The 24,559-nt window shown below is 40.6% G+C and overlaps 1 protein-coding gene across 2 annotated transcripts; it reads left to right on the plus strand.

Annotated features, from left to right (window-relative positions):
* Positions 1–5,345: 5,345 nt before the first annotated feature.
* pcdh10a (protocadherin 10a) lies at positions 5,346–24,310 on the plus strand. 2 transcript variants are annotated; one of them, XM_006790587.3, is made up of 5 exons: positions 5,346–8,450; positions 9,668–9,726; positions 10,257–10,363; positions 20,246–20,629; positions 22,590–24,310. In XM_006790587.3, the coding sequence occupies exons 1-5, from the start codon at positions 5,904–5,906 to the stop codon at positions 22,607–22,609; spliced, it is 3,117 nt and encodes a 1,038-aa protein (XP_006790650.1). In that variant the 5' UTR covers positions 5,346–5,903; the 3' UTR covers positions 22,610–24,310. The 2 variants fall into 2 exon arrangements, with proteins under 2 accessions (XP_006790650.1, XP_006790651.1); XM_006790588.3 differs by having other exon boundaries at positions 20,246–20,406.
* Positions 24,311–24,559: the final 249 nt, after the last annotated feature.

Here is a 24,559-nt window from a genome sequence, read left to right on the forward strand (position 1 = left end):
TTGTGACATTCTTTGGTATTTGCCAGGTTACAGTGTCCTCACTATAAGATCAATTTTAAAATAAGAATTAATAACACAACACCTGGTTTTGGACATTATGAAGCACTTAACAACTGAAAAGAAAAAATGCATTTGTGCTAATTTATTGTTTGTGCATAAGCAACTGCTTGCTGCCACATGCATTACTGCAATGTCCTGTGGTTGATGGCTGTTTACAGCTTGTTGTGTGTGTAAAAATGGCCAAAATACAAACCAGTTATTCCTGCTTTAAGACCTTTCGACTTGTTGCACAGTACCATTTGGCATTGTAAAAGGACAAGAATGTAGTCAGTGAGACTGAATACCACATGTAAATGCAAACACTGCTTTTGAGTAGAGCCACTCTAATATTGCCTACCAAGTCCAAAGTGCCACTAGCAAAGTATGCTTTTCATGGTTTGCATCAAAGAGTGCTAGCTGGAGTGCTGTGCAATTGTTGATGTTTCTGTGTGAAGTTACTTGTGAAATACAGAAAGAAAACCTGTTCGCCTGCTCTTCTTTTTTAACTATGTAAATTTTTTCAAAAGATTTGGTAACTAATTTATTTTACTTTGAATTCTGCATTCTACACTTGCTATGTTTTATGTTTATGTAGTATACAGTTTGTGTTTTTAAACGCTAACAGATTTTTTTTATGTTCTCTCTCTCGCTCTCTTTTAATTTTTACATCATGTTGAGAAGCAAGGACTGAAAATTATCACTGGCAGTTACTGATGTATTTACAGAAATGGTGATGGATTCTCCCCATGAAAATAAACCAATTACCCAAAGTAGCATCCTCTTCTGCCTCCTCTTCCATTTCTTATCAGCACTATTCACTGCTGTCATGCCCAGATCCCATATCACCATCTCTCCACTTCTTTTTTTTTCTTCCTTCACCTCCTCTCATCTCACTTTAACATTTCAACCTCTCGTGGCCTCTGTTCCTCCAACCATTCCTCTGTTCCCTCTCACTATCTTGTTCATTTTGCCCTAATGTGCTGTCCACTGCTTCCTTTGAGTCCTCCTACTTTCCTATTACCCCTCTCTTTTTCTCTCCACCACTTTTTACACCATCACTCCATCCATCAGACTGAGTAATGGCCATCAGGGCAGGGAGTCACCCTGCAGCTGTCTGGGACAGACACTGATCACACACACAGTCACTCTGGGCTGAGGGCACAGCCATCCATTTTGTACATGGTCTCATCCAGCTTACAACACACTGTAATTTCTAAGCTAAAGCAATTACAGGAGCCCAAATGGTACAAATGGTTTGCGCTGATCATACTCATCTAGGGTTAAAGGGTGAATGTAGTGTGGTTTTTAATATGCAACTGTTTGCGGATTTCACATGAAAGCCCTGTGAGACAACTGAACAGAATTTCTTCAGTAAGAGTGGGGTAGTTATTAAGAGTGAATTGTATTTGCTACGTATTGATCAGTTTTCTTCTCAAGCTTGATTCTTGTGACACTAAGAAGTAACAGCTCTGTTCTACACATTTATTTTGTTTGTTTATTGACCTGTTTCCATTTGTATTACAGTTTCTTCAGCGTTTATGACCCCAGAGCTTCAATAAGCCGATGAGATAACACAGTCAGAAATTAACAAGTTTCTTTTTCCTCTATAAACTAACCATCGAGAGTTCGTTTAAACCAAGTCTGAACTAATTTTCTGGCCACGATTGTGCACTTAAATTCAAACACAGGCTTTTGTTGACATATTGAAAGAGACAATATCTCCCATTTAGCAGTTTGTCACTGGGCTACAACTCATCTCATTTAAGTCTCTGAAGTGCAGGCTGCAACAGCGGTTAGGTACAGGCCTATCAAAGGGCACTGTAATAAGCTTGAGGTATATCCTTTGGGTGCTAACCCCCTTAATGATATCTTAATTGCCTTTTTGTTCATATTATGAAATTTTAATGGCCTGCCGAGCTTTTACCTAAAGACCAGCCTTAGTCTGTTAGCCTTTCACATCATGGCTAGTTATGATATCATTTGTCAAAAATTATGTCCCATTTGTCATTTCGGCGCCACTAAATTATAAATGCACCGAGAGTGAAAGAGGAATTAATATGGCTGTTGTTCTTGCACGGACACAAGGAGTCAAGTGAGGAATTAAATGGAGCTAAATGAAGTTAACCAAAGTCTTCAAATTGTGAATGCATATTTCTTACGCTAACATGCCTTTGTAGCATTGCAGTTATTTAAAAGAAAACTCTTTGAGAAGATCAATAGGAATATGAATAGTAAGCTATAGACAGCACATGATTAGTATGAAGACAGGAAGAAGTGTGACTTTCTCAAAGACTAAACAGTCCATAGATCAGTCCTTAACCTCTTCATCTTCTTCATCGCAGCTGGCTTCTCAAAATAGGGTAAAAGTGTAATTGAGAAAGATATATGTCTAACAGCATAATATTTAGAGTGAGCAAGTTAGGGTCCCATATTTACACATGCTTATATACAGTCCAGGCTTATTTAAACTTGGATTTATTTATGTATTAGTTTGTTTGTTTATGTGTTCAGTCATTTCTTAATTACTAAACGTTTGAAGTTTTCATGCTAGCTGTAAATATCTTTAAAAAAATGTGTTTTTAAGAAAAAAACTAACCATCTAGGACTGCTTTCTCCTATTTTTTTTTTTTAGCTGGGCTAATCAGTTGCTTTCTAAGGATTAGTGTTTAACAGGCAAATATGAAGTAATATTGATTCCCCACTCTCATTCTTGGTAAAAAAAATAAATGTTATTTCACCCATAATGTCATTCTACTGACACTTTTAACAGTGATATTAACTGTTAAACACAAGAACTACTAAAGGTCTTTAACTCATGGTGGCCCTATGATGCTTAGATGTTTTCCCATATTCTGGCTGAACACTTGACTTCTTATATTAAGCCTGTGCACAATAAATTTAGTAACATTGAGTAATTTTCCATTTAAAATGACTTTTTACTGGTTTTACATGGAACACACTATGAATGCCACATTAGGAAAAAACAAAGGTGTAACGGTAGTGAAGGTAGTCGGGTGTAGTTGTGGTGGCTCAACTTGTTTAATGTGCAGGCTGAATGTGTCCTACAGTTCAACCTATGTTAAAGAGTTACAAATAAATTTTGATTCAGGCTACATATATATATATATATATATATATATATATATATATATATATATATACTTCTAACAAGATTTCTGATCCAATGGTTGGTTTAAAAAGGTAATGTTCGGCTTGTCGAGGGTCTTTTTACTGAGCTCTGGAATTCAAGTATGCTCATTTACTTAAGCAGCGCAATTAAAAACAACTAAGAGGCATTTTACTTAAGTGTTACCTTATTATTATAGTTCATACTTCTAATCTGATGCATTTCTAAATAGGTTGCACCTTCTCTCTGTAAGTCATTATTATAAAATAAAGTAAGGTTGTCTACAGAACTATTCATGATTCCACACATTCATAACTGCCATAAGTGCCAACTAGCACTGTTTCCATAACTCAAGGATTGTAGTTGTCTCTCCTGCTGCAATTAAAATGAAGTAAGCATAACAATGAATCTATAGTATAATATTTCCAGTATTGACTTGTTTTATGTCTATATACAGAGGTTTTCCTTGCAATAATACTGCTATTGTTACTTGAATTAATATATATATATATATATATATATATATATATATATATATATATATATATATATATATATATATATATATATATATATTTCACCGCTGTATCAATAAAAGCCAGCAAGACTTATTAAAATGACAATAAGATATAATGTTGAAGTGGAATGAGCAACAAAAGAGAACATTTCAGTAGAGTTCAGCAATGTAATATGTTGCTTTCCTTCCACGGAACTGGGTGAATGTTCTGTTAATTAGAAAATAGCATTAACGGTTCTGTTGGCTCTTCTTTATCAACATAATTTTTTAAAAGAAAGTGGGCTAACGCAAGGGGGCGACGTTGGTCTGTAACTCCCTGACAGGGACGGAGAGCGCGACAGAGAGAGAGCTGGAGAGAGAGGAGATGCAGAGCGCACCGCTCTGCGATTCGACTCCAGTGTCAGCTCGATTCAGTCACACAGCTCCAGCTCAGACATGGGTAGAAATTCATCTAACGTCTCCTCTTTGTTTCTCCTGACTTGTATGGCGAGATGCAGAATCGCGTATCACTCGCTGTTTAATCCACTGCACAATGGGCACGTCGTTTTGCATTACGGCCGATATTGTTTCGCTCCATCTATTACATTTGGAATTAGAGACTTATGCTAATTAGCCTCAATTACGCTCTTTTTCATCTTTTTGTCATCATCCGCCAAATGGTGTGCAAGTAGTTAGACCCCCACTATTCGTATCTCTCTCAAAACTCCACCATTTGCATTTTTAATATGTGCTTTATGAATTAAATTAGCGCATGATGCAACGTTAACGTTAAGGCCATCATGTGAGGGGGTTAATGATAAAAACGGGAAGATGGGAGAACTAATAGGCTTCAGGCTATTAGCAACACGGTAGGACTAAAGTACAACGCTTCATTTCTCTGAATTAAAGTAAGTCATGTGTGATCCTGCTCTGATGGAACCTTGTATCATACTGATGCTCGTCAGGAAATTGCATTGGATATATGTATACTTTATTTAAAAAGCTTTATTTTTTCCTCCAATATCCTGTTGAGATGTGTGCATTTCAGAGAGAGAGAGAGAGAGACGAGAGTGACCACGGCACTTTGGAGTATTGCGTCACTAGCTGTCTTTACTTGCGCAGGCATTTTACATGGTGGTCTTTGGCTGTGAGTATGCTTGGTACAGTCTGACTCATGCTTTGCTATCAGAGCAGCGCTTTAATAGCAAACTGTTGAAATAATTGCGTCAAGGACAGCCACACGAGGGTCATGGCTCTTCATCTAACAAGTTGTGAGATATTTGTTATATTGGAACAAAAAAGGAATCCTCATGATAGTAATAAGAATAAGGTTAAAAAACTTTTCAAAAAATCCACTATTTCGACGGAAGCTTCAGTTTTATCTACACAGCCCCGCCAACGCCAACTAGCACCCACTATTATTCAACTTTCTTAATTCACTGGATGTGTAAAACATTTAATTTCCCTGCTACAACTGAGGCTGGGCCTGGAGGAAAGAGGGGAGGAGAGGAGAGGAGAGGAGCGCAGCGGCACTTAACTGGTTTTGTTATGAGGGTCCGATGTGTTCTCTGGCTGGCGTTGCGGAGCCCCAATCAGGTGCCATTACACCCGCTGTTTGAGAATATCATTGGCTGGTGGGGAAAGGAGCTGTGCGCAAAACCAACCTCGCTGCTCACACTTGCTTTACAGAAGCCGAGCTGAGAACATCATCCGCTTTGAGCGCTTAGGCGCAGTGATTACATCCTCATAGAGAAAGATAGGGAGAAAGTCGTGTTATTCGCCTGGCTTTCTTTAGAAGTTATATTTGTTGCTGATTTCGGTTGTGCATAAATAGGACTTTTTGCGTTCTTTCTCTGCTGGTGTGGAATTTCCTGTTTTGTTTTGTGACTTTTTTCCTGTGAAGAAGGGGCAGTCTGTTCTGTGCAGAGGCTATGAGTTGGCTATGCGTCCTGGCTCCAGCCTGCAATGTTTGCGCTGACGCCAAAACTCACAGACCGGTGCTGAATTGATTAAAACAGAGAAGCTCGGATCAAATGGCTGTGCTTCTCACAGCTGAAACGACACAATGTTCCACTGACCTGAGGCAGAGGAGAGGAATTTCAAAGTCGTGCAGCCTTGTTGCTGTTTATTTCACTGCCCTTTTACGGACAGAGAAAATGGGAAATGCTCATTTCTTGTGAGAAGAGGGAATAACATTTATTTTTTTCCGTTTTGAAGTGCACTTGGACAGAGGCAGAGGAGATGATTTGGTTAATATTCCTGCTCTCCACTCTGGATGGAGCTGCCTCTCAGCTACGCTACACGGTGCCAGAGGAGCAGGAACCGGGCTCTGTGGTTGGGAATATTGCAGAGGATTTGGGGCTGGACATTACCAAACTTTCCGCTCGCCACTTTCAGACTGTGCCTAGTTCACGGACACCTTATCTGGAGGTGAACTTAGAGAACGGTGCGCTCGTGGTGAAGGAAAAAATTGACCGGGAACAAATTTGTAAGCAGACCACCCAGTGCCTATTGCACCTGGAGGTGTTTCTGGAAAATCCATTGGAGCTCTTTCGCGTGGAGATTGAGGTGATGGATATCAACGACAATCCACCCAGATTTCCTGAAACAGACATTTCTGTGGAAATCTCGGAAAGCGCTATTCCCGGGACCCGTTTCCCGGTGGAGAACGCCTTCGACCCTGACGTTGGCACAAACGCGCTCAGTACATATGCCATAACGAATAACAACTATTTTTACCTTGACGTGCAGACACAGAGCGACGGGAACAAGTTTGCGGAGCTGGTATTGGAGAAACCGCTGGACAGAGAGCAGCAGGCAGTGCACCGCTATGTGCTGACGGCTGTGGATGGGGGCATCCCGCAGCGGACCGGGACAGCTCTCTTGGTCGTTAAAGTTCTGGACTCTAACGACAACGCGCCCACGTTTGACCAGTCCGTGTACACGGTTAATCTGCGGGAAAACTCACCCGTGGGCACTCTCGTGATTCAGCTCAATGCTACTGATGTTGATGAGGGACAAAACGGAGAGATCGTTTATTCTTTTAGCAATCATAACACACCGCGGATAAAGGAATTATTCAACATTGATGCCAGAACGGGTAGGATAGAGGTAGCGGGTGAGGTGGACTATGAAGAGAGTGTCACGCACCAGATCTATGTTCAGGCTAAAGATCTGGGAGCTAATGCGGTCCCCGCGCACTGCAAAGTGCTTGTCAAACTCGTGGACGTGAACGACAACACACCGGAGATCGGTTTCAGCACTGTGACTGAATCTGTGAGCGAGCAGGACGCCCCGGGCACCGTGATCGCACTTTTTAGCGTCTCGGACAGGGATTCTGATGAGAATGGACAAATGAGCTGTGAAATTTTAGGGGATGTTCCTTTTAAGCTGAAATCTTCCTTTAAAAACTATTACACCATTGTGACAGACGGACCGTTGGACAGAGAGAACACAGATTCATACACCATAACCGTGGTGGCTAAAGACAAAGGTCAGCCTTCCCTGGCTACCAGCAAGTCAATTAAAGTGCACGTCTCCGACGAGAATGACAACGCGCCCCGATTTACGCAGGCTGTTTATGATGTATATGTGACTGAGAATAACGTGCCCGGTGCTTTCATTCACGCTGTGAGCGCTTTGGACCCCGATGTAGGACAAAATGCTCTTATTACCTACTCCATATTGGAGTGTGACATACAGGGCATGTCCGTGGACACGTATGTGTCAATAAATCAGGACACTGGCTACCTTTACGCACTACGCTCTTTTGATTACGAGCAGCTGAAGGAGTTCAGTTTCATGGTCCAGGCTAAGGACTCAGGTGCTCCCGAGCTCTTCTCTAACGCTACTGTAAATGTGATCATAGTTGACCAAAATGACAACGCTCCTACTGTGATAGCCCCTATCGGCAAAAACGGCACAGCCAAAGAGCACCTGCCACGCTCTGCAGAACCAGGCTATCTAGTGACGCGCATTGTGGCCATGGATGCAGATGATGGAGAGAACGCACGCCTGTCATATAGCATCCTACGGGGCAACGAGATGGGAATGTTCCGCATGGACTGGAGGACAGGGGAATTACGAACAGCCCGCAGGATATCTCCCAAACGGGATCCCCAGGGCTACTATGACCTGCTGATCGAAGTGAGGGACCACGGGCAGCCACCTCTGTCCTCCTCTGCCAGTGTGAGTGTAATTTTAGTGGACAGCGTGACTGAAGGCCGCGGTGTCGATCGCGGCTCAGCTTCCAAGACAAAAGAGACCTCCCTTGACCTCACCCTAATTCTCATCATTGCCCTGGGCTCTGTTTCTTTTATCTTCCTCCTGGCCATGATCGTGCTGGCCGTGCGCTGCCAAAAGGACAAGAAGCTCAACATATACACGTGCCTGCTTGCTGGTGACTGCTGCCTGTGCTGTGGCTCGTGTTGCAGCAGGCAGGCTCGTGGCCGTAAACAGAAAAAGCTAAGTAAATCCGACATCATGTTAGTTCAGAGCACCAATGTAACGTCAGGAGTCGGGCCCGTGGGGCAGGTGCCCGTGGAGGAGTCTGGTGTAGGCGGCGTAGGAGGGGGGTTCGGCTCCCACCATCACCAAAACCAAAATTCCTACTGCTACCAGGTGTGTCTGACACCGGAATCTGCCAAAACGGATCTGATGTTTCTGAAACCATGCAGCCCCTCTCGCAGCACTGACACAGATCACACCAACCCCTGCGGCGCCATAGTCACTGGTTACAGTGACCAACAGCCGGACATCATATCTAATGGCAGCATCCTGTCTAATGAGGTAAGAGAGGCCTGAATCAGCATTAGTAGTCTCTCTGGGCTACATTTTGAGCTGCATCAAAAGAGCACAAAACCCCAATTTCAACAGTTAACCCAGTTTTTAGACATGAAAAGCTGTTCTGATGTCAAACTCTCTCAAAAGACTTATAAAGGAATGTGCCATTGGCTGTTGTGCTTAGTGGCCTTTAACCGCTGTCATGCTTAATGGTGACTGGACATGTCAGTTTTTAAATCTGGTAGTCTTTTTTTTTTTTGCAACAGATTGCTGTGAAAAAGTTGAGTGCGCCAGATATTTTTCTTTACTTGCCAATTTCTTTAGACCACCAAGTTGAAAAACGGGTTTTATTTAATGTTTATTCTTTATTCAGTAAAAACGATTTAATTTGACGCACATATTAACCAGTTCCAACTTAAGGGCCTACAGTGTAATTTGTGAATTTTACAAATGTATTTTAATAATTAATAAATTTTAGGCTACACATTGGAGAGTTGTGGAACTTATATTGGTCATTCAAACAAATAATTTTTTTTTAATTACACAGAAGGGAGTATGTCATCAATAAAGCACTATAATGTGCAAAAAAAATTAAAAAATCGCCCGGAGAGCGTTTCGTTCTGCTGGTTTAGCAACGCCAGAATCTTTCCCTAACAGTGGATCTTTTAAAAAATAAATAAACAAAATACTGCACATGTCCCCAGGACGCTATAAAGTTTGCGTGGCAAATATAAGAATCTATAAGAAGATATGAGACCAGCGGCTTCAATAGACTTGATGTGCTCAGTCTGTGCGTTCTGCCAGCGGAGCTGTGGAGTTGGGGCTTTTTGTTGATTGCGGTTTGGCTGGACTGGAGCCAGACAGCCAGTCACAGCCTTGCCTTTTCTGTGCGTTAAGTATTCCGTGCACAACCCAGCACGGCAGCACGGTGAACAAAGGTTGTTCAGTTTCAGCATCGCGCGGCTCAATCATTTACGCATTCAATCGCCTCCCTAACCTACTCTCCCCTACTCTCGTCTCCTCTCGCCCACTCACTCACCAAGTGGATGCGCGCACCGTCGGTACCCCGCCTCACATAGCCACAACTTATTCTACACAGTTACACGTTGACATCAAGTGTATCCATACATGTTTTTAAATGCTTCTCTTATTTTGAAACGTATGTCTCTCTCCTCTGTTTATTCGGCATCACATGTGACCAATGTTGTCTGTGGGTTTTCTAGACAAAACACCAACGAGCAGAACTCAGCTATCTTGTGGACAGACCCAGACGTGTCAACAGGTAGTGAAAAGCACACATTTAGCGACACATGCACAGACACTGAAACATCGCCAAATCACAGCGCCTAAAGAGCCACACACAATCCACCATCAGAAGACCTGTAACATTCAATATGCCTCATGGAGCCACAACCTATTCATATGTCTATAAAAATGAATATTACAACCATCAGTGTGAATCCCATATATTCTGCATCCTTAATTGTGGCGTTGAGAGGCTACACTGTTCCCAGTGTATCCATAACACTCATCTTCAATTTGGCATCAGTCCCATAACTGACGGAGTAGCGTCTATTAAAGCTCTAATGCTGGATTTCATTACATGCCATGTGTAACATCCAATTTAGACTCTTGATGGCCACCGTGACTATATTAACGTGGTGTTGATTTCTGACTCTCCCACTCCTTCTCCTTTCCCTTTTAATCCTGGCTTCTCTCTTCGTCTCCTGCTTCCCTGTCTCAACCTCTCTCCTTCTGCCCTATTACTATTTTCATACCTCAACTCTCTGCCCTCCCCACTGCCTCTTTTAGTTCGGCATTTCAAGAAGCAGATATTGTTAGCTCCAAAGACAGTGGTCACGGTGACAGCGAACAGGGTGACAGTGACCACGATGCCACAAACCGGGGTCATTCAGCCGGTGAGTTACCCCACATAATTACACCAACATATTAGCCCTCACACACCCTACCCTGATCTGTTTCAATAGCGTGTGTTTGTTATTGTGAATGGGATAATGCTGAATTGTTGGTGCGGACCGGTGACTTTTAATTTCCTTAATTTGAGAGAGTGCGAAGGCCTAGACTCCGAGGTTGCTTGCTGGCACGAACTGGGCCCCAGAGGTGTTGATTACATTTCACAGCCGGGTGAAAAGGAGGGACATTTGGGAGGAAATCTCTTCTCTTTCTTCCTTCCTTGCATTCCGACTTCTCTCGTTTTAAGTCTGCTGCTGTTTCAGCATGAAGTGGTGCTGAAAGGACAGCAAATGGCACTAAGGCAGTGTGAGGCCTATAGTGCTTTGGTGGCACAAATCAATATCCTCACTGAAGTGAAATGAAAGGCATTAAAGCTAAATTGATATAATGAGAAGCATTTCAATCAGCATTACACTTGGGGTGTTGTACTACCTTTGATGTATAGATTCTGCTTATCAAAAAAAATTAGTACGTTTTGCATTTTTTTGTAGCTTTTACAGCTAAAATAAAGGTAAAATATCAGGATTAGGTAACATTTCCCCACCTACACTCACACTTCAGGTCTGTTTACTCACTCATTTCTCTTTTACACTTTAAAACAACGCAGATTTCTTTAGACATGTCTTTAGGTCTTATCATAAGGCTAGCCTTGTTCTATCTAAAATTCTATTAGGTTTTTACCTGTTTATTGATCAAAGTGGAGTCAGGCAAAAAGTGGAGCAATACAAAATCTCATTTCATATTGAACTGCCCTTTCCTTCTGAGGGATTGTTCCACACGACGCGTGTAAGACCCCTGTCTAGACGGGAGCCAGCCAAATATCATATCAATGCTGGGAATACAAATAGAAAAGATCAGATAGGTGTTGTAGGATAGTGAATGGTCCCTCATTAGGCTCTCCTGTGTTTGACATTATTAATGAACGAAGCCAAAATAGAGAGCCAGTATGCAGCAGTGGTAGTGTCACTCTCTGCCCTCGCTCATGAAACAGGCTGGGAAGGTCAAACTGTGCGAGACTGAAATACAGGATTGGAATAAATCCAAAACTCACTTATTTTTTTTTATCAGAAAAAAACCCTTGTGAAACGATTAATGGGTTTGCTTAAACATACACCTCTTGTTGGAATGCATGTAGCATTTGGCTGTTTTTCAAGCATTTTGCCCAATGTTAACCAGCAGATAAGATTTCAAAAAAAAAAAAAAAAAAAAAGACAACAAGGAACATTGGATGTATAAATATGTGATATATGTCTCAAGATATTCTGCTAGCCAGTAGCCGGAAACTTCAGAAAGGAATAAGTCCTAACATGATCCTGGACAAGTCTGAGACTGTACTTTAACACTTATTTTATGTGGAAAATTGTCTTGAATTCCTTTGTGACGATTTGCTAGTATAGTTACAGACCTACATTTTTGAATCGGTAACATGTTTCTTCAGCTTTATTTGGCTCCTAGAAACCTCATTTGGCACTGGTCTGGGAGTGTACACAGTTGGTGCTGTACTCTGTATTTCATACCAGGAAACCAACATTTGGTCCGCATGTTGGATTTAGAAGGGAACAGCTTAACACTCCATGGGAGGTAATATCACACGACTGGTATTTTGGAAAGAGGGACACTTGAGTTTCTCAGACTTCTGTAAACAAAACCAGATGGAGTGGGTGTCTGTGTAGGTGTAAAGGTATACCATTGTCTGATTTAATATGTAGGTGTATACATGATACCTGCATTGAATCTGCTTGTGTGTGTGCTGTGTAGAACACAAGGCTCAGTGATGATGTCTGTATTGAAACGGCTTTCTCCTCTGAGACGGTGCTGTGTGAAGCTTAAATGAGATTCAGTTTAAGAGGAAAGCAGTTGGCACTTTGCCATCTATATATATTTTCTCTATATAGGTGTACATACTGCTCATTTGTGTCTCTGTTTTTCTCTGTGTTACTTAATAATATACAAGGACAGGAATGCTGTTGGTTGTCTTATGTGGATTGCATGCTTCTGTAAGTTTAGTTGTGTTATTATGTGCTGTTTCCTGTATGAGTTTTGTGTTTAGTGCGAGTAGAAAGCCAGACGGCTAAAGCCTGAGCCATGATGACTTTATACTGACTTGATGTACTTTTATGTGTTTCTTGAGAACCTGTGTTCACAACCCTATGTTTGGCTGTGAACACACACACACACACACACACACATATATATATATATATATATATATATATATATATATATATATACATATATATGTGTGTGTGTTTGACATGACTATGCCTAGATAACACTTCATATGCTGGCGTTCTGTGTGTGCATGCGTTTGCCTGACACACACATATTCTTTTCTTGGGTTTGTGGCAGGGTCTCATCCTTCATTCTGTCTCCCCCACACGTTGGCTCTCCGCAACACTCGGCTGATCAGTAATTCATTTCTAGATCCTTTGCATAGCAATTATCAAAGGAGGGTTAGAGGCAAGGTTTCCTCATGGGACCGCACAGCACACTCTCCCTTTTTGTGCACCTCAGAATATTTCAAATCAAGGGAAAACCATTTCCAGTTGGCATATCATCAACTACACCTGCCTTAGCTTTCCGCTCGGCCGCTCGGCTGACACTTTAGAAAATAAGTCTCCTGACGTGGTTTTAAATCAAAGGGACACTGCCTGTGAGCCACCAGATACCTTTAAAAAGTGGGCAAATGGCTTTTTCTCAAAGCAGCGTGTCTGCAGTGAGGCACTGGTTCATCAACAGCTGAAGCACTATTGACTGACTGCCACACCTTTTATATCCCAAGTCTTCTTTTTCCCAAATTATACACTGCTCTCCCATCATCTAAATTGGAGGTGACAACAGGAGTGAGTGAACGTAAGAAAAAAAGGTGACACTTAAGAGAAGATAAAATATTCATCAGGGAAAAAAATTGGCTTCACAGAAACATTCGATCAGCTGTGGAAGACTGTGTGACGGGTGGGAGACTGGAAATGATCATTATCATGACGTTTGTTATGGTGAGAACAACAGCCGTGACAAATGAGACAATTAAATCACTGTGGCAACGGTGTATTAGATGGCTGATTATGAATTAGTGGCGGCCACAGTGTTGCAGTTTCCCATGTCAGTAAGCTGTCAGAGGAATTTAGCACACAGTGTTTTGATACCACCTTCTCTCATTGTCCCAGACACTAAAGGGCAACTGGTTTGTATAGAAATATAGATTTATGCCAAAAGAATGTCATAAACAAACAAATGCAATCTGTGAGATGATTAAGAGAACATCTCGAGTTTTAGTTTAAAAGCTTGCATAAAGGAAAGTCGAACAAAGAGGAGTTGAGGGGAAGAAAATACACAAATGCATTCGGAAGACATTTCTTTTGCTTAGGTGAAAATGACAAACAAAAGGCAAACAGTCATAACCGAAAAGCTTTCACTCATGAAAACCTTTTCAAGTCAGTAGTTAAAATAGTAACACCAGACAAAGGCTGCAATTAACAATTATTGTGTCATCAGTTGGCTGTGCATCATGCTTTTCATCATTCGTTTAGTTTAATTTCTGACTGAAATCATTTCAAAGCTCTAAATGGTTTAATGCCTAAAAACATTGTTACAAAATTGCTTGTTTGTCTTGACCACCAGTCCAAAGGATATGTAGTTTACTATCATATAAAACAAGCAACAACACTGGAATCAGCAAATGTTTAGCAATTTTGTGCTTAAAATCACTGTTCTTAAGGAACGGCTCTTTTAACAAGAAACAATGACAGCAGAACACTTTCTTAAATGTGCAACCTCTGAACGAAGATGGCATGATGGAAGTTTGGTGAAATCATTGCGTAGATCCCAGCCCGTTCTCACTCCCGAGGCGTAACATGCCGACGTTTTGTCACGTCCCGCTGCGTTCCTGTGGAACGCAAAAGGAGACCTTCGGCGTTCTTATGGTACGCGGCGGGTTATGGCTGAAATCCAGTGCAATGACGCTCCCGCGGTAATAGACGTTCCAGCCCTGTATTCCAGCCCTAAACCTAACCTTATCCCTAGCCCGAACCATAACCTTATTCGTGACCTTAACCAGGACTTTAATGACGTTAAATAGCGTGTTTCTAAGCGATTTGAAGAAAAAGAGCGCACATGTGTAGATTGAGTCCAGACGGTTCTCATATTTCCTCATTTTTCCAAGGTCGTCATTTAGGAACGTGGTGGGTAGCCGAAAACGTAATATGTTGACGATTTGTCACCTAGCCTAAAATGTTACGCTTTGGGAGTGAGAACGTGTTGGTAGATCCACACTTATTGCCTTTGAAGTTGAAGAATTTGAAAAGAGCTCGCTGCAAAATCTTCTGCAGGAAACAGAATAAAAAAAAAAAACATTTTCTCATAAAAAAAAAATACTTTGCGTTCTACCTGAAATAGACGGACATGGCATCTCTTCTACTAACACGACTCATTTGTTGAATTCCAAAATAGTCGATACAAATCAGAGCAGAGAAAGATAAAAGAGAGTTCTGGCAATCAGTTTGATTAACTAATTGACGAGATTGCTCAGATTCCTGCAAGATGTCTTTCTTATCTCTGAGTAAGCACTTAAACAGTTTCCATTTTGAATGACCTCTTTGTAACGTGGCTAAGGTAGATGGAAGAGGATTCTCTGTGTGAAAAAGAAACCACAATAGGAACATGTCCTGCAGTGATTACTAATACACTCAAACAACTTCAGCACCTTGATGAATACCCTCTTCAGTATAAATAGGCTATGGCTTTTGAATAAACTGAATGTGTTTTTAACCCTGAAGTGATTGAATAAAGAGGACACAAGTATGGCTGTAGTGCCTGTACATGGACAGATACCTTGAATCCGTTAAAAACTCAAGATCAAAAGTGAAAGAGTATTGTATTCATTTTTCCTCACATGAGGCATTGAAAAATTCGAAGTAAAAGGTAAGGCCTTAAGACTATTTGAAAACTCTGGGGGAGTCATAAACATGCTTTGGCCATGAGTAACACACATTTTCTCTCCAGAAAATTAATGTCACTGAAGATCTGGTCTAGCTTGCCTGAATAAACCTATTTAAAAAAGAGTAGGACGTCACGATACATAGATTAGGCAAAATATTAGAAACAATAGTCTCTGAGTGCAATTTTATAATAACATCTGAAGGCCAGAAATAAGAAAAGAAAAGCTAAGTAGTAATAAATCAGAATTTTGTACAACGATGCTGTCAGAAGTTTTCATGTCAAAGAATAGTTATAGCTATACACTGTAATTCTTGGCATTCAACAAAGGTCCAAATCATACAACCTGTCCCTTTGCACGTATGATCTAAAGGGTGATGTTAATCAAGCAGTGACTGTTACAGGAGGGGCCATCTTGGCTCTCCATCCCAGCCTAGTTGCTGCCTAACAAACATTGAAAATGGTAGCTAGGAACAGTCTTTTCTGTCTGTCATTACGTCTAGAATTGTGAGAGCCATCTTGTTCTGTTTTGGCCCTGGGAGGTCTCTGGTTTACTCATCACAGCCTCTCTGGCCAACTCATGTAAGGAAGCTCTGCTACTCCCCTGCCGTACGCTGCTGCTGTCCAAATATTGATGTTTTGTGTCTGTATTCTCTCTGGAGCAGTGGAGGACAAGATGAAAAACAGAGGTATGGATAGAAGACACCCTCCACCTGGGGGATTAGGAGTGCTCTTTTTTTAAGGGTGGAGAAAACAAAATAAGGAGAGAAAAAGCAACAGGCAAGGAGAGGAAAGAAGGAGAATTACATGTGACAGAAAATAATGAGAGACAGAGGACGAAAGGAAATAAACTCATAGGGACTAATAGAGAATGAGAGACTGCAAATCTAAGTGTAAACCCGCAAAATGAATTCAAACTAGAGGCTAGAGACTAGGTTTTCCTGAGAAATTGTTTTCCTTCATTTCCCCGCTCCCTGTTGCTGGATGTATGTCAGACAGCGCAATTAGTCAAATCACACCAACAAGGGATTTCAGAAACATGCAGAGTTGTAATGGGGGAAAAAAGGAAAAGAAAAAAGAACGGAAGTGCTGATTGCTTATTAGCAAGTAGATCACGTTTTTATTGTGTAGCATCGTTTACATTGTCTCCTGCATGCGCATGTGAGAGTGCGTATGTGTGTTCTTCCTGCCTGATGAGGTCACAATGAGAGATAGGGCTGCTGGCAGGGCCTGTCATTGCCAGTCACTGTTTTGGTTGTTGTTTTTCTTCCTGCCTGAGGAGGAAAAGGTGCTTCACGGGGATCAACAGCTACTTGGTGTCATGTATGCATGCCCTGTCTGTTTACTCATGTAAATTTACATATCTCTGTATTAATGGAGTATTTCAAGCATGTATGTGTGTTTGCAAACATACGTGTTCACGTTGTCATTTTTCAAGAGTGAGTTGGCGGGCAAAAAAATCACTGAGCACTTCGGAAGCTGTGACACGACTTTCAGCCTGATATATGGTAAACAATGCAGAGCAGACTATATTTTTACATCATCTCCAGAGTACAATGCGAACTGAGAAATGAGAAATACGGAACAAACAGACCTTTTCTCTTATAATCCTTCAGTATTAACTTTTTATTGGTATGCAGGTGTGGGTATCATGTGGTTTCTGCCAAATATATGTCTGGTTTACGCACCTGTGCTTCAGTCTTCCTGCTCGTTTGTTTATACATTTAAGAATGTATATATGCATGCATTATGACACCCAATTTCTTTATCCACACAATACCTCAGAAATGACAGAAAGTGGCCTGAGGTCAACGCCCTTCACGTGTGAGAAGAGACATATCTGAATAGTCCATTAAAAGGTTAAAGGGCAAATATAAAAGTGGGAATTAACAGAAATACCATAATTTATATGCACCCAGCCTTTAAAGACACCATAAATATACATTAGTTCTTGGGGTGAATTGGAGGGTAAATTGAAGTAAACGCCACTCAAAAATGGAATCAGCATTACAAATATCTCCTGGAGCAGCTTTTCCTGGACTAGTCCTGATGGAATTGAGAGATTCTTCATTTTCTTCTCCATCGATTCGGTTTGTGCTGCCACTGAGCCACATCCCTCCTATGATAAAAAAACAAATGCACCCTTTGGCAGCAAAAACCTGTGACTCGTGCTTACTCATGGGGCAATCAAACCAGACAGTGTATACAAACTAAAAACATATCTCATGTCTTTAAATCTTTCGCAATCAAACAAAATATGTAAGGTAAAATACTAAACAAAGAACTTGTCAGCTAACACGTATCTATTTTTAAACTATTTAAACTCGGATAAGGCAGCTGCTCCACACAGCCTTGAATAATTAGAATTAGAAAAGTGGCATCTGAATGAATGTTTAAAAAATATTTGTGAAATAGGGTTGAAGCACATGAAAGCTAATGTTTAATTGGACATTTGTAACGCTGTTTCTGGTAAATCAAAGCCAGCCTCCAACTCAGCCCACCTCTCTCTAGCCCTTTTCCCATCTCCATCTGTAAGGTTTGGGTCTCCCTTGTCTTTTCTGGCCATTGCTCTTTCCATCTGCGATCGCCCAGGTTTCCCCTCTCATTCCTTATGGTTCCTGCAGTCTTGCCGTTTCGCCCGCCTGCTGTCTCTGTTTCTGAAATCTGTGACTCCCCCCAGTCTGCTTGGCCCTTGTTGTCTGTAGCTCTCTGGTCACTGCACAGTCTTGTGCCTCTCTTGCTCCCCATGAGGCATGAATTAGCAAGATTAGAGTCACACGACGCGCACAAATAGAAGGAAATGGGCTCTGTTGTAGTGGTGTTTCTGACAATATAAAGACTGATATTGCTGTGTTATTTACATGTGCAGTAGTCAATATTTACTATTAAAATAACTGTATAACACAACAGAGTCAAAACTACAATAATGTTTTTGTTGTATGTTTAATAATTTGCATCAAATTAGATTGAATTAATTTTAAGATTATTTCGAAATACGTAACCGTTTACTGGCTGTTCTCATCTCATCATTTTTTAGCCTTTTTCCCCGTCTTCAGTATTTTCAAGGATTACCTTAGTTGCAGTTCAATAAATAAATACATAAATAAATAAATGCATCCATAAACAGTGAAACCAGTTATCCCACTTAACATAAAAATGACAGACAAAAAAATCCTACCTAAATCTCAGCTTTATTATTAATGCATTAAGCCTACATAATGCTTTCCAGATGATGAAAGATACTGTATTCTGTCTCCACAACAAGGGAATCAGCTTTATTGCATTATTTGTGCACTTAAGATTTAGTCTAGCATTGTTCAGAAGAACATTAACTAGAACTACAATTAATTTATTTTAATTTGATAAACATGAGAAGGAGGTACAAGTGCTTTTTTTGCCTTGACTAACATCTGCAAGTATGCATATAGCCTGCGAGGTCACCAAAATAAGTTCAGAAAGTGCGGGTTGTACCTTTTGTTGCTGATGATTGCTCAGATCATTATATTGAACACATGGAAACAGGGCAACTTAATTTTGTTTATTTATTTATTTATTTGTAACAAACAGCAGAGCAGTTGCAATCTACCAGACAGAACAAACAAAACTTAACTAACAATATGAACCTTATGGATACTTTCTTCTGTACTCATTTCTCGTCTTTTAGAAAATAATGTATAGGTTCAAATGATCTGTAATCCATGACAGGTTGTGGAAATGGCAGAAAAAAACATGCTATGTAGACGGCAGATAATATTAACACATTTATTCGTTGACATGACTGCACTGATCACTACTGACTATACAGACTCTCCCACACACCCCCACTCTCTCAAAAAATATGAAAAGAGTCTAGCATCTCTGCTTTTTCTCTAACATTATTTTGTTTGTGTGTGTACATGTGTAGTGTTAGTAATGGAGCAATAGAGACACTATCAGTTGAATGGATCAGTAGAATAGATCTGAAACCCACTCAGCCACAGGGAATTATCGCCCACTTTCTTTCCCTTGCTCTTTTTTTCCCTTTCCTTATGAAACAGATCTCTTTCCTCTTCTCACCCAAAACCGATCATCTCCTGCTTTGATCGCGCCATTTGAAGGCTTTCCTAAACCATCCACATTTCACTGGAGAGCCGGGAAAACTACAATCCACTATGCACATGAGCACACACACACTCTGACACAGAGACAGTTTAATTAACACAACTGGTACTTCCTTCATGCTTGGTGTTTATGCGCGAGTGTGTTTGACACTCTATTATATCATTTCAGATGTTGATTTGATCTTTTTTATGTGGTCTTTTGTTTTTGGCAGAAGCTGTGTGCCAATTACACACTTTGTCGGTTGGTATAGGGATGATTGACATTAGAGTGTGGTTATGTAGCCAGTGACTATTTTGTTGGTTTTGTGGCACATTTCTTAACATAATTATCGTTTTTTGTGTACAGACGAAGGGATATAGATTCGCATTTTGTCTCCTGGCGTTTCAAAATCAATTGTGAGACTGAGGATGTTGATGTCGGGGGGTGGGGGGGTTGAAATGTTTTCTCAACACCACATCACTTTGATTGCACATTTCATTCGGAATGAATGGGGTGAGGAGGAAAACAAACAATTCGCTTCATCAATGTTGGCCTTGTCTCTGTGATGAATAGCTTTTGCAGCACTTTTTCTGCTTGCGACATTGGCAAATGATTGCTAACTTGTGTTCTCTCTTCTTCTTTCACTCATCTCTCCCTCCATCTCCCCTTTCCACTCCAAATATTTGTACTGCTTCTTTTATCATGACCCCATTCCTTTTTTCTTACTTATTGTCCTCCATCAACATTTCTGGCTTTCCATTTGTGCTTTCTTCATTCGCACTTGGCATCCTCTCTCTGAATGCTCTCTATAGGCACTGACCTGTTCTCCAACTGTACAGAAGAGTGCAAGGCCCTGGGTCACTCCGACCGCTGCTGGATGCCATCCTTTGTGCCATCAGATGGGCGTCAGGGGCCGGACTACCGTAGCAATCTGCATGTCCCCGGCATGGATGCCACACTGCCCGACACTGAGGTACCCTCCTCTGTCAACCTCTCCGACCAACTCACCATGACCTCGTCCACTGCCTCGTCCAACGATAGGTCATTCTCCACCTTTGGCAAGGACGGCCAAAGGTCACAGTCACACCACAGCCTTCACCATCATCTCCATCAGCAGCAACAGCAGTACAGCTCCAGCACGCTAGAGAGGAAAGAGTATGATAGGGGGACCCTACCATACAAACCCACCTTTCTCTGTGAGTATCAGTATGAAAGGTCCCTGGGACCCTATGACTTTGGTCTGGTCCAGTACAGATACTAAAGGAGGGGACAATGAATCTGCCTCTTGATTCTGATCTGGACTTTTTTAATGATGTTCATCAACTTTTATTTCTTCTTTTATTAAGGAGTTTAAAATTACGGCTTTATCTTTTGTTATATCGTTCTGTTAAGTTTTTTTATTTTTTTAATTTTTTTGTAAATTATCATTAATTTTATCAATTGTAAAATTGTAAAAAAAAACTATTTCTAACTGTCCTTCTCCAAAAGACACTTAAATTTTTAATCAACCTCATCCTAACCCTAAATGCTGCTTGTAATTATGTGACTTATTCTAAAATAATAATAAAAAAATGAATTGGACTTGTGGTAATTTGCTGTTGCCCCTTTCTTTTTCCTTTTTTTCCAAATTCTCCCCTCAAAATCCTTTTTATCTGATGCTCATACAAGTAAAGGTTGTCAAAACAAGCACACGTCATGTTTCCACATATCTACATTGTGTGATTAGAGCATGCAAAGAGCAAACAAAAGACAGATCATCTCATGATGTAGAGGACATATTTTTCCATTTGCTCAACATTGGTTTTGCTCGAGCATGATGACTTCCTTACTGAATAGCTCAAAAGGTGAAATACAACCCACGCTGCTGCTTCTTCTTCTTCACAAGGACGGAAGTCCATTTTGTTCTACAAAGGAACTGTTGAGTATCTATACTTGCTTGCTTGTGGATCAATACATGACATAAAGAAGAGTGGGTGAGATGGGCTGTCAACAATGAGGTCAAACTATTTCAGTTGGTAATGTCACGTACACAAGTTTTCTGCAAGAAGGCAGGAAACTATTGCAGTATAAAGTAAGTTTAATTTGGCAAAAGAAACATATTGATAATCCCTGAACCACTAAAAATCAGACTTCAGTTTCCAGTTTGCATTTCTAAGGAAAGCAAGGGGAAAAAAAGGATGGCTGGACACTTCTTAGCACCTTCAATTGCTTTCCAGGCTCCCACATTACATGAATATTCTATTAGCTCTAAGAGTAGAGAATGGATTTGATATACACATTCAGTAGAGAAGTCATTTCCAGTCAAGTCACCATCATGTTAACCACCACCCTCCATGATACTGCATGCTGACTGTGGGCTGTCTCTCAGGTAAACGATGAGCACCATAACCTGCTTTTTTCTTGTTTGTGACTTAACAGAGGCAAGCAATCTTCTTCTTGCACATCAGGTCTGTGTGAAAAATAATTGGTATTTAGCCTTTAGGTGCTAGAGCTTGTTTTGCTCCAAATATAGCTGCCTGTGCGTCTGCTCATCTCGTCTGCCTTGCAGGGTTAGGATAAATGTGCTCCATATTCGCTCAGTCCAAAACTCACAACTTTATTTTATTTCAATTTACTTTTTTGATGTTACCTCCATTTTTTCTTATCAGTTGAAATAAATGGACCCGCTGTGCCACAGCAAAGGTTTTGCTGTTCATCATTCTGTAAGAAAATAGGCTATCAGAATAGTCCCAGAAGCTGAGACTTTATTAAACAATAGGCAATATATTCTACTTTTAAAAATAGCATCTTATGCTGCTATGGCAATACTCTGATCACCAGGGTTGTCTTGATAAAGTATTTATAAATGTTTAATGATCCATTTATAGATAATTAATGAATCAATTAGTGCTCTGTGTATTTTCTACGCATGCATCATGTAGCCACCAAATTTTGGAGCATTTATCTTCACTGATAGACATGTTTTTACCCAATTCCCAAATTAGTTTTACAATTATGCTGTGAGAACCAGCCTCTAGGGTGTATAAATAACTTCACAGAGCGTCCTTTGTGGCACGTATCCTTCAAGAGATGGTATTTCGAGCCGCCTGTGTCACTAAAAAGCCTCGAGGGAAAGGGTGTCATTTGTCTTAACGAGTGTGTTCTCTGTCTTTTCAGCCCGCAAAAGGATTTGCTAGCTCATTCCATGTGGATCTGTCGGAGACAGCGTGAATTCCTTTACTAGACCACCAACACTGATGCTAGAGACAGCGAAATAAAACTAAACAAACGGCAACCTGGACAACAGCAACCTTGGTTAAACTTCATTATCTTGGGTGGCGAACTGTAACGAAGCCTTGGCTGTGTCTGCTGAGGGAGGAAAGGAGAAATAAAAACTGAGTAGCTGTAAACCTCTAGATATCAAAGGAGCAATCCAAGGCCTTATTTCTCTCAGCAGGACTGAGACCGGGGCCGAAACTCTTGACCATGTGAAAATTACAATGTCATCAGCAGACAGAGGAAAGGAACTGAAACAAACGGAGGAATACAAATCATGTGTGATGATGAGGGAACGGTTAAGTCAAGGAGGTGTTTTTGTTGACTGAAGAGTTAGCCTCTAGAAATTTGTGTGTGCCTGTTTACATAAAGAAAAAAAAAACAAAAAGAAAAAAAAAACAAATGTTTCTGTACAAACTTCAACCAACGTCACACGGAACCCTTTAGCTATTTCTATGGTCACCACTAAGCCAGCTGTACAGAGACTGTGTTGCGGGAAGGAGACAAACTGCCAGAGTGAAAGTGAGAGACAATTAGAGGAGAGAGAGAGCAGATGTTGTACAGGTATGAAAAAAAAAAAATCATGGTAAAGAGGGGCAAGCAGAGAAAATGTGAAGTATTATAAATTCTGTATCTCTGGTTTTTGACTTGACTGTCTTTATATAACTTCTCTTTTTTGTTTCTGTTGTTCTTTCTGTGTGGTTAAAGTGTGCAAACTCTAAAATATTCCAACTTGCAATTACAGACAGGAACATGTGGTCTAGCGCTGAGTTCAATCATCTTTCCAGATAAGCCACTTCAGGAAGGAGCTCTGAACAAAAGCACTGCGTAGAAAAAGAAGCTCATTAGCCTCACGTTCAGTTTATCTATATAAAAAAACACACACACGTACACACAAGCACACACACACACACACACACACACAAATGAATGTTCTCATTTCTGAAGTAGTAACAGTTCTGATGTTCCTTCCTGAGCTGACTGACTGCAGAGAAAGTGAAATTTCCTTTGATGAGGGTGTGGTTCCCTTGATGCCATTGGCCTATACATAAACAATCAGACACATTCAGTGGTTTTTATCATGTGTGCAAAGTGTTTACTGTGCTATTTTAAAAGCTTATAAATGAATATAAATCTATATATATAACTATATATATATATATATACGCATACAATATACTTTTTTCTGAAAACTGTGTAACCATTGGTTAGTTTCTACACCTCATATCGTCATTCAATCTAATAAAACCAAGTGCTACAAAATCAAGATGATTAAAGTGAAGGGAGAGTGCTTCAGAAAACCCCTTCACATGAACCAAGAATTAAGTTGATCTTATTTGATTGTTACTTTTCACCACTTACAGGTGCTGGGCCTTGCTGTGTGTAGCAAAGAACCAGTTGAGTTGTTTTGGCCTGTTGTGTATTTTTACTAACAGAACACTTGATCATGTACAGGACAGAGGGCTATCACGGCAAGATATCGAAGGGTTTTGCAATCATACAGGGAAGGCATACACAAATACAGTACATATGAACATCAAAGATGGTGCGGCGCAAAGAATTGCACACACATATACATACACAGACCAAGTGGTGATAAATAAACAGTGTCATTGAAGTTATTTAAGGTGTGTTTTGTTGCATTCATAAATCAGTTAATGTTTACTCAGTTCACCATATCAGTTTAGTTATGGGTGTGCTAACATTTGCTAATTACCCCCCAAAAAAGTCTGGCTGAGCTGATGGGAATGCCACAGGTTTTTTACAAGTTGATTTGAAGATGGTGCTGATGAAAAATTAGAGAGCTGCCAAATTCATTGTGCATGTTTGCAGCAGATTCTGTGACAATCTACCCAACAGTCAGAGACATT

Source organism: Neolamprologus brichardi, chromosome 6 (genome assembly GCF_056152115.1).
Source record: "Neolamprologus brichardi isolate AB-2024 chromosome 6, ASM5615211v1, whole genome shotgun sequence".
In the NCBI taxonomy this organism is placed as follows: Eukaryota; Metazoa; Chordata; class Actinopteri; order Cichliformes; family Cichlidae; genus Neolamprologus; species Neolamprologus brichardi.

Excerpts from the sequence above, each read along its gene's own strand:
- pcdh10a (XM_006790587.3), top strand. The coding sequence starts at position 5,904 with ATGATTTGGTTAATATTCCTGCTCTCCACTCTGGATGGAGCTGCCTCT. Across the intron at positions 8,451-9,667 it reads GCAGCATCCTGTCTAATGAG|ACAAAACACCAACGAGCAGA; the intron begins GTAAGAGAGGCC and ends TGGGTTTTCTAG. Across the intron at positions 20,630-22,589 it reads ATACAAACCCACCTTTCTCT|CCCGCAAAAGGATTTGCTAG; the intron begins GTGAGTATCAGT and ends CTGTCTTTTCAG.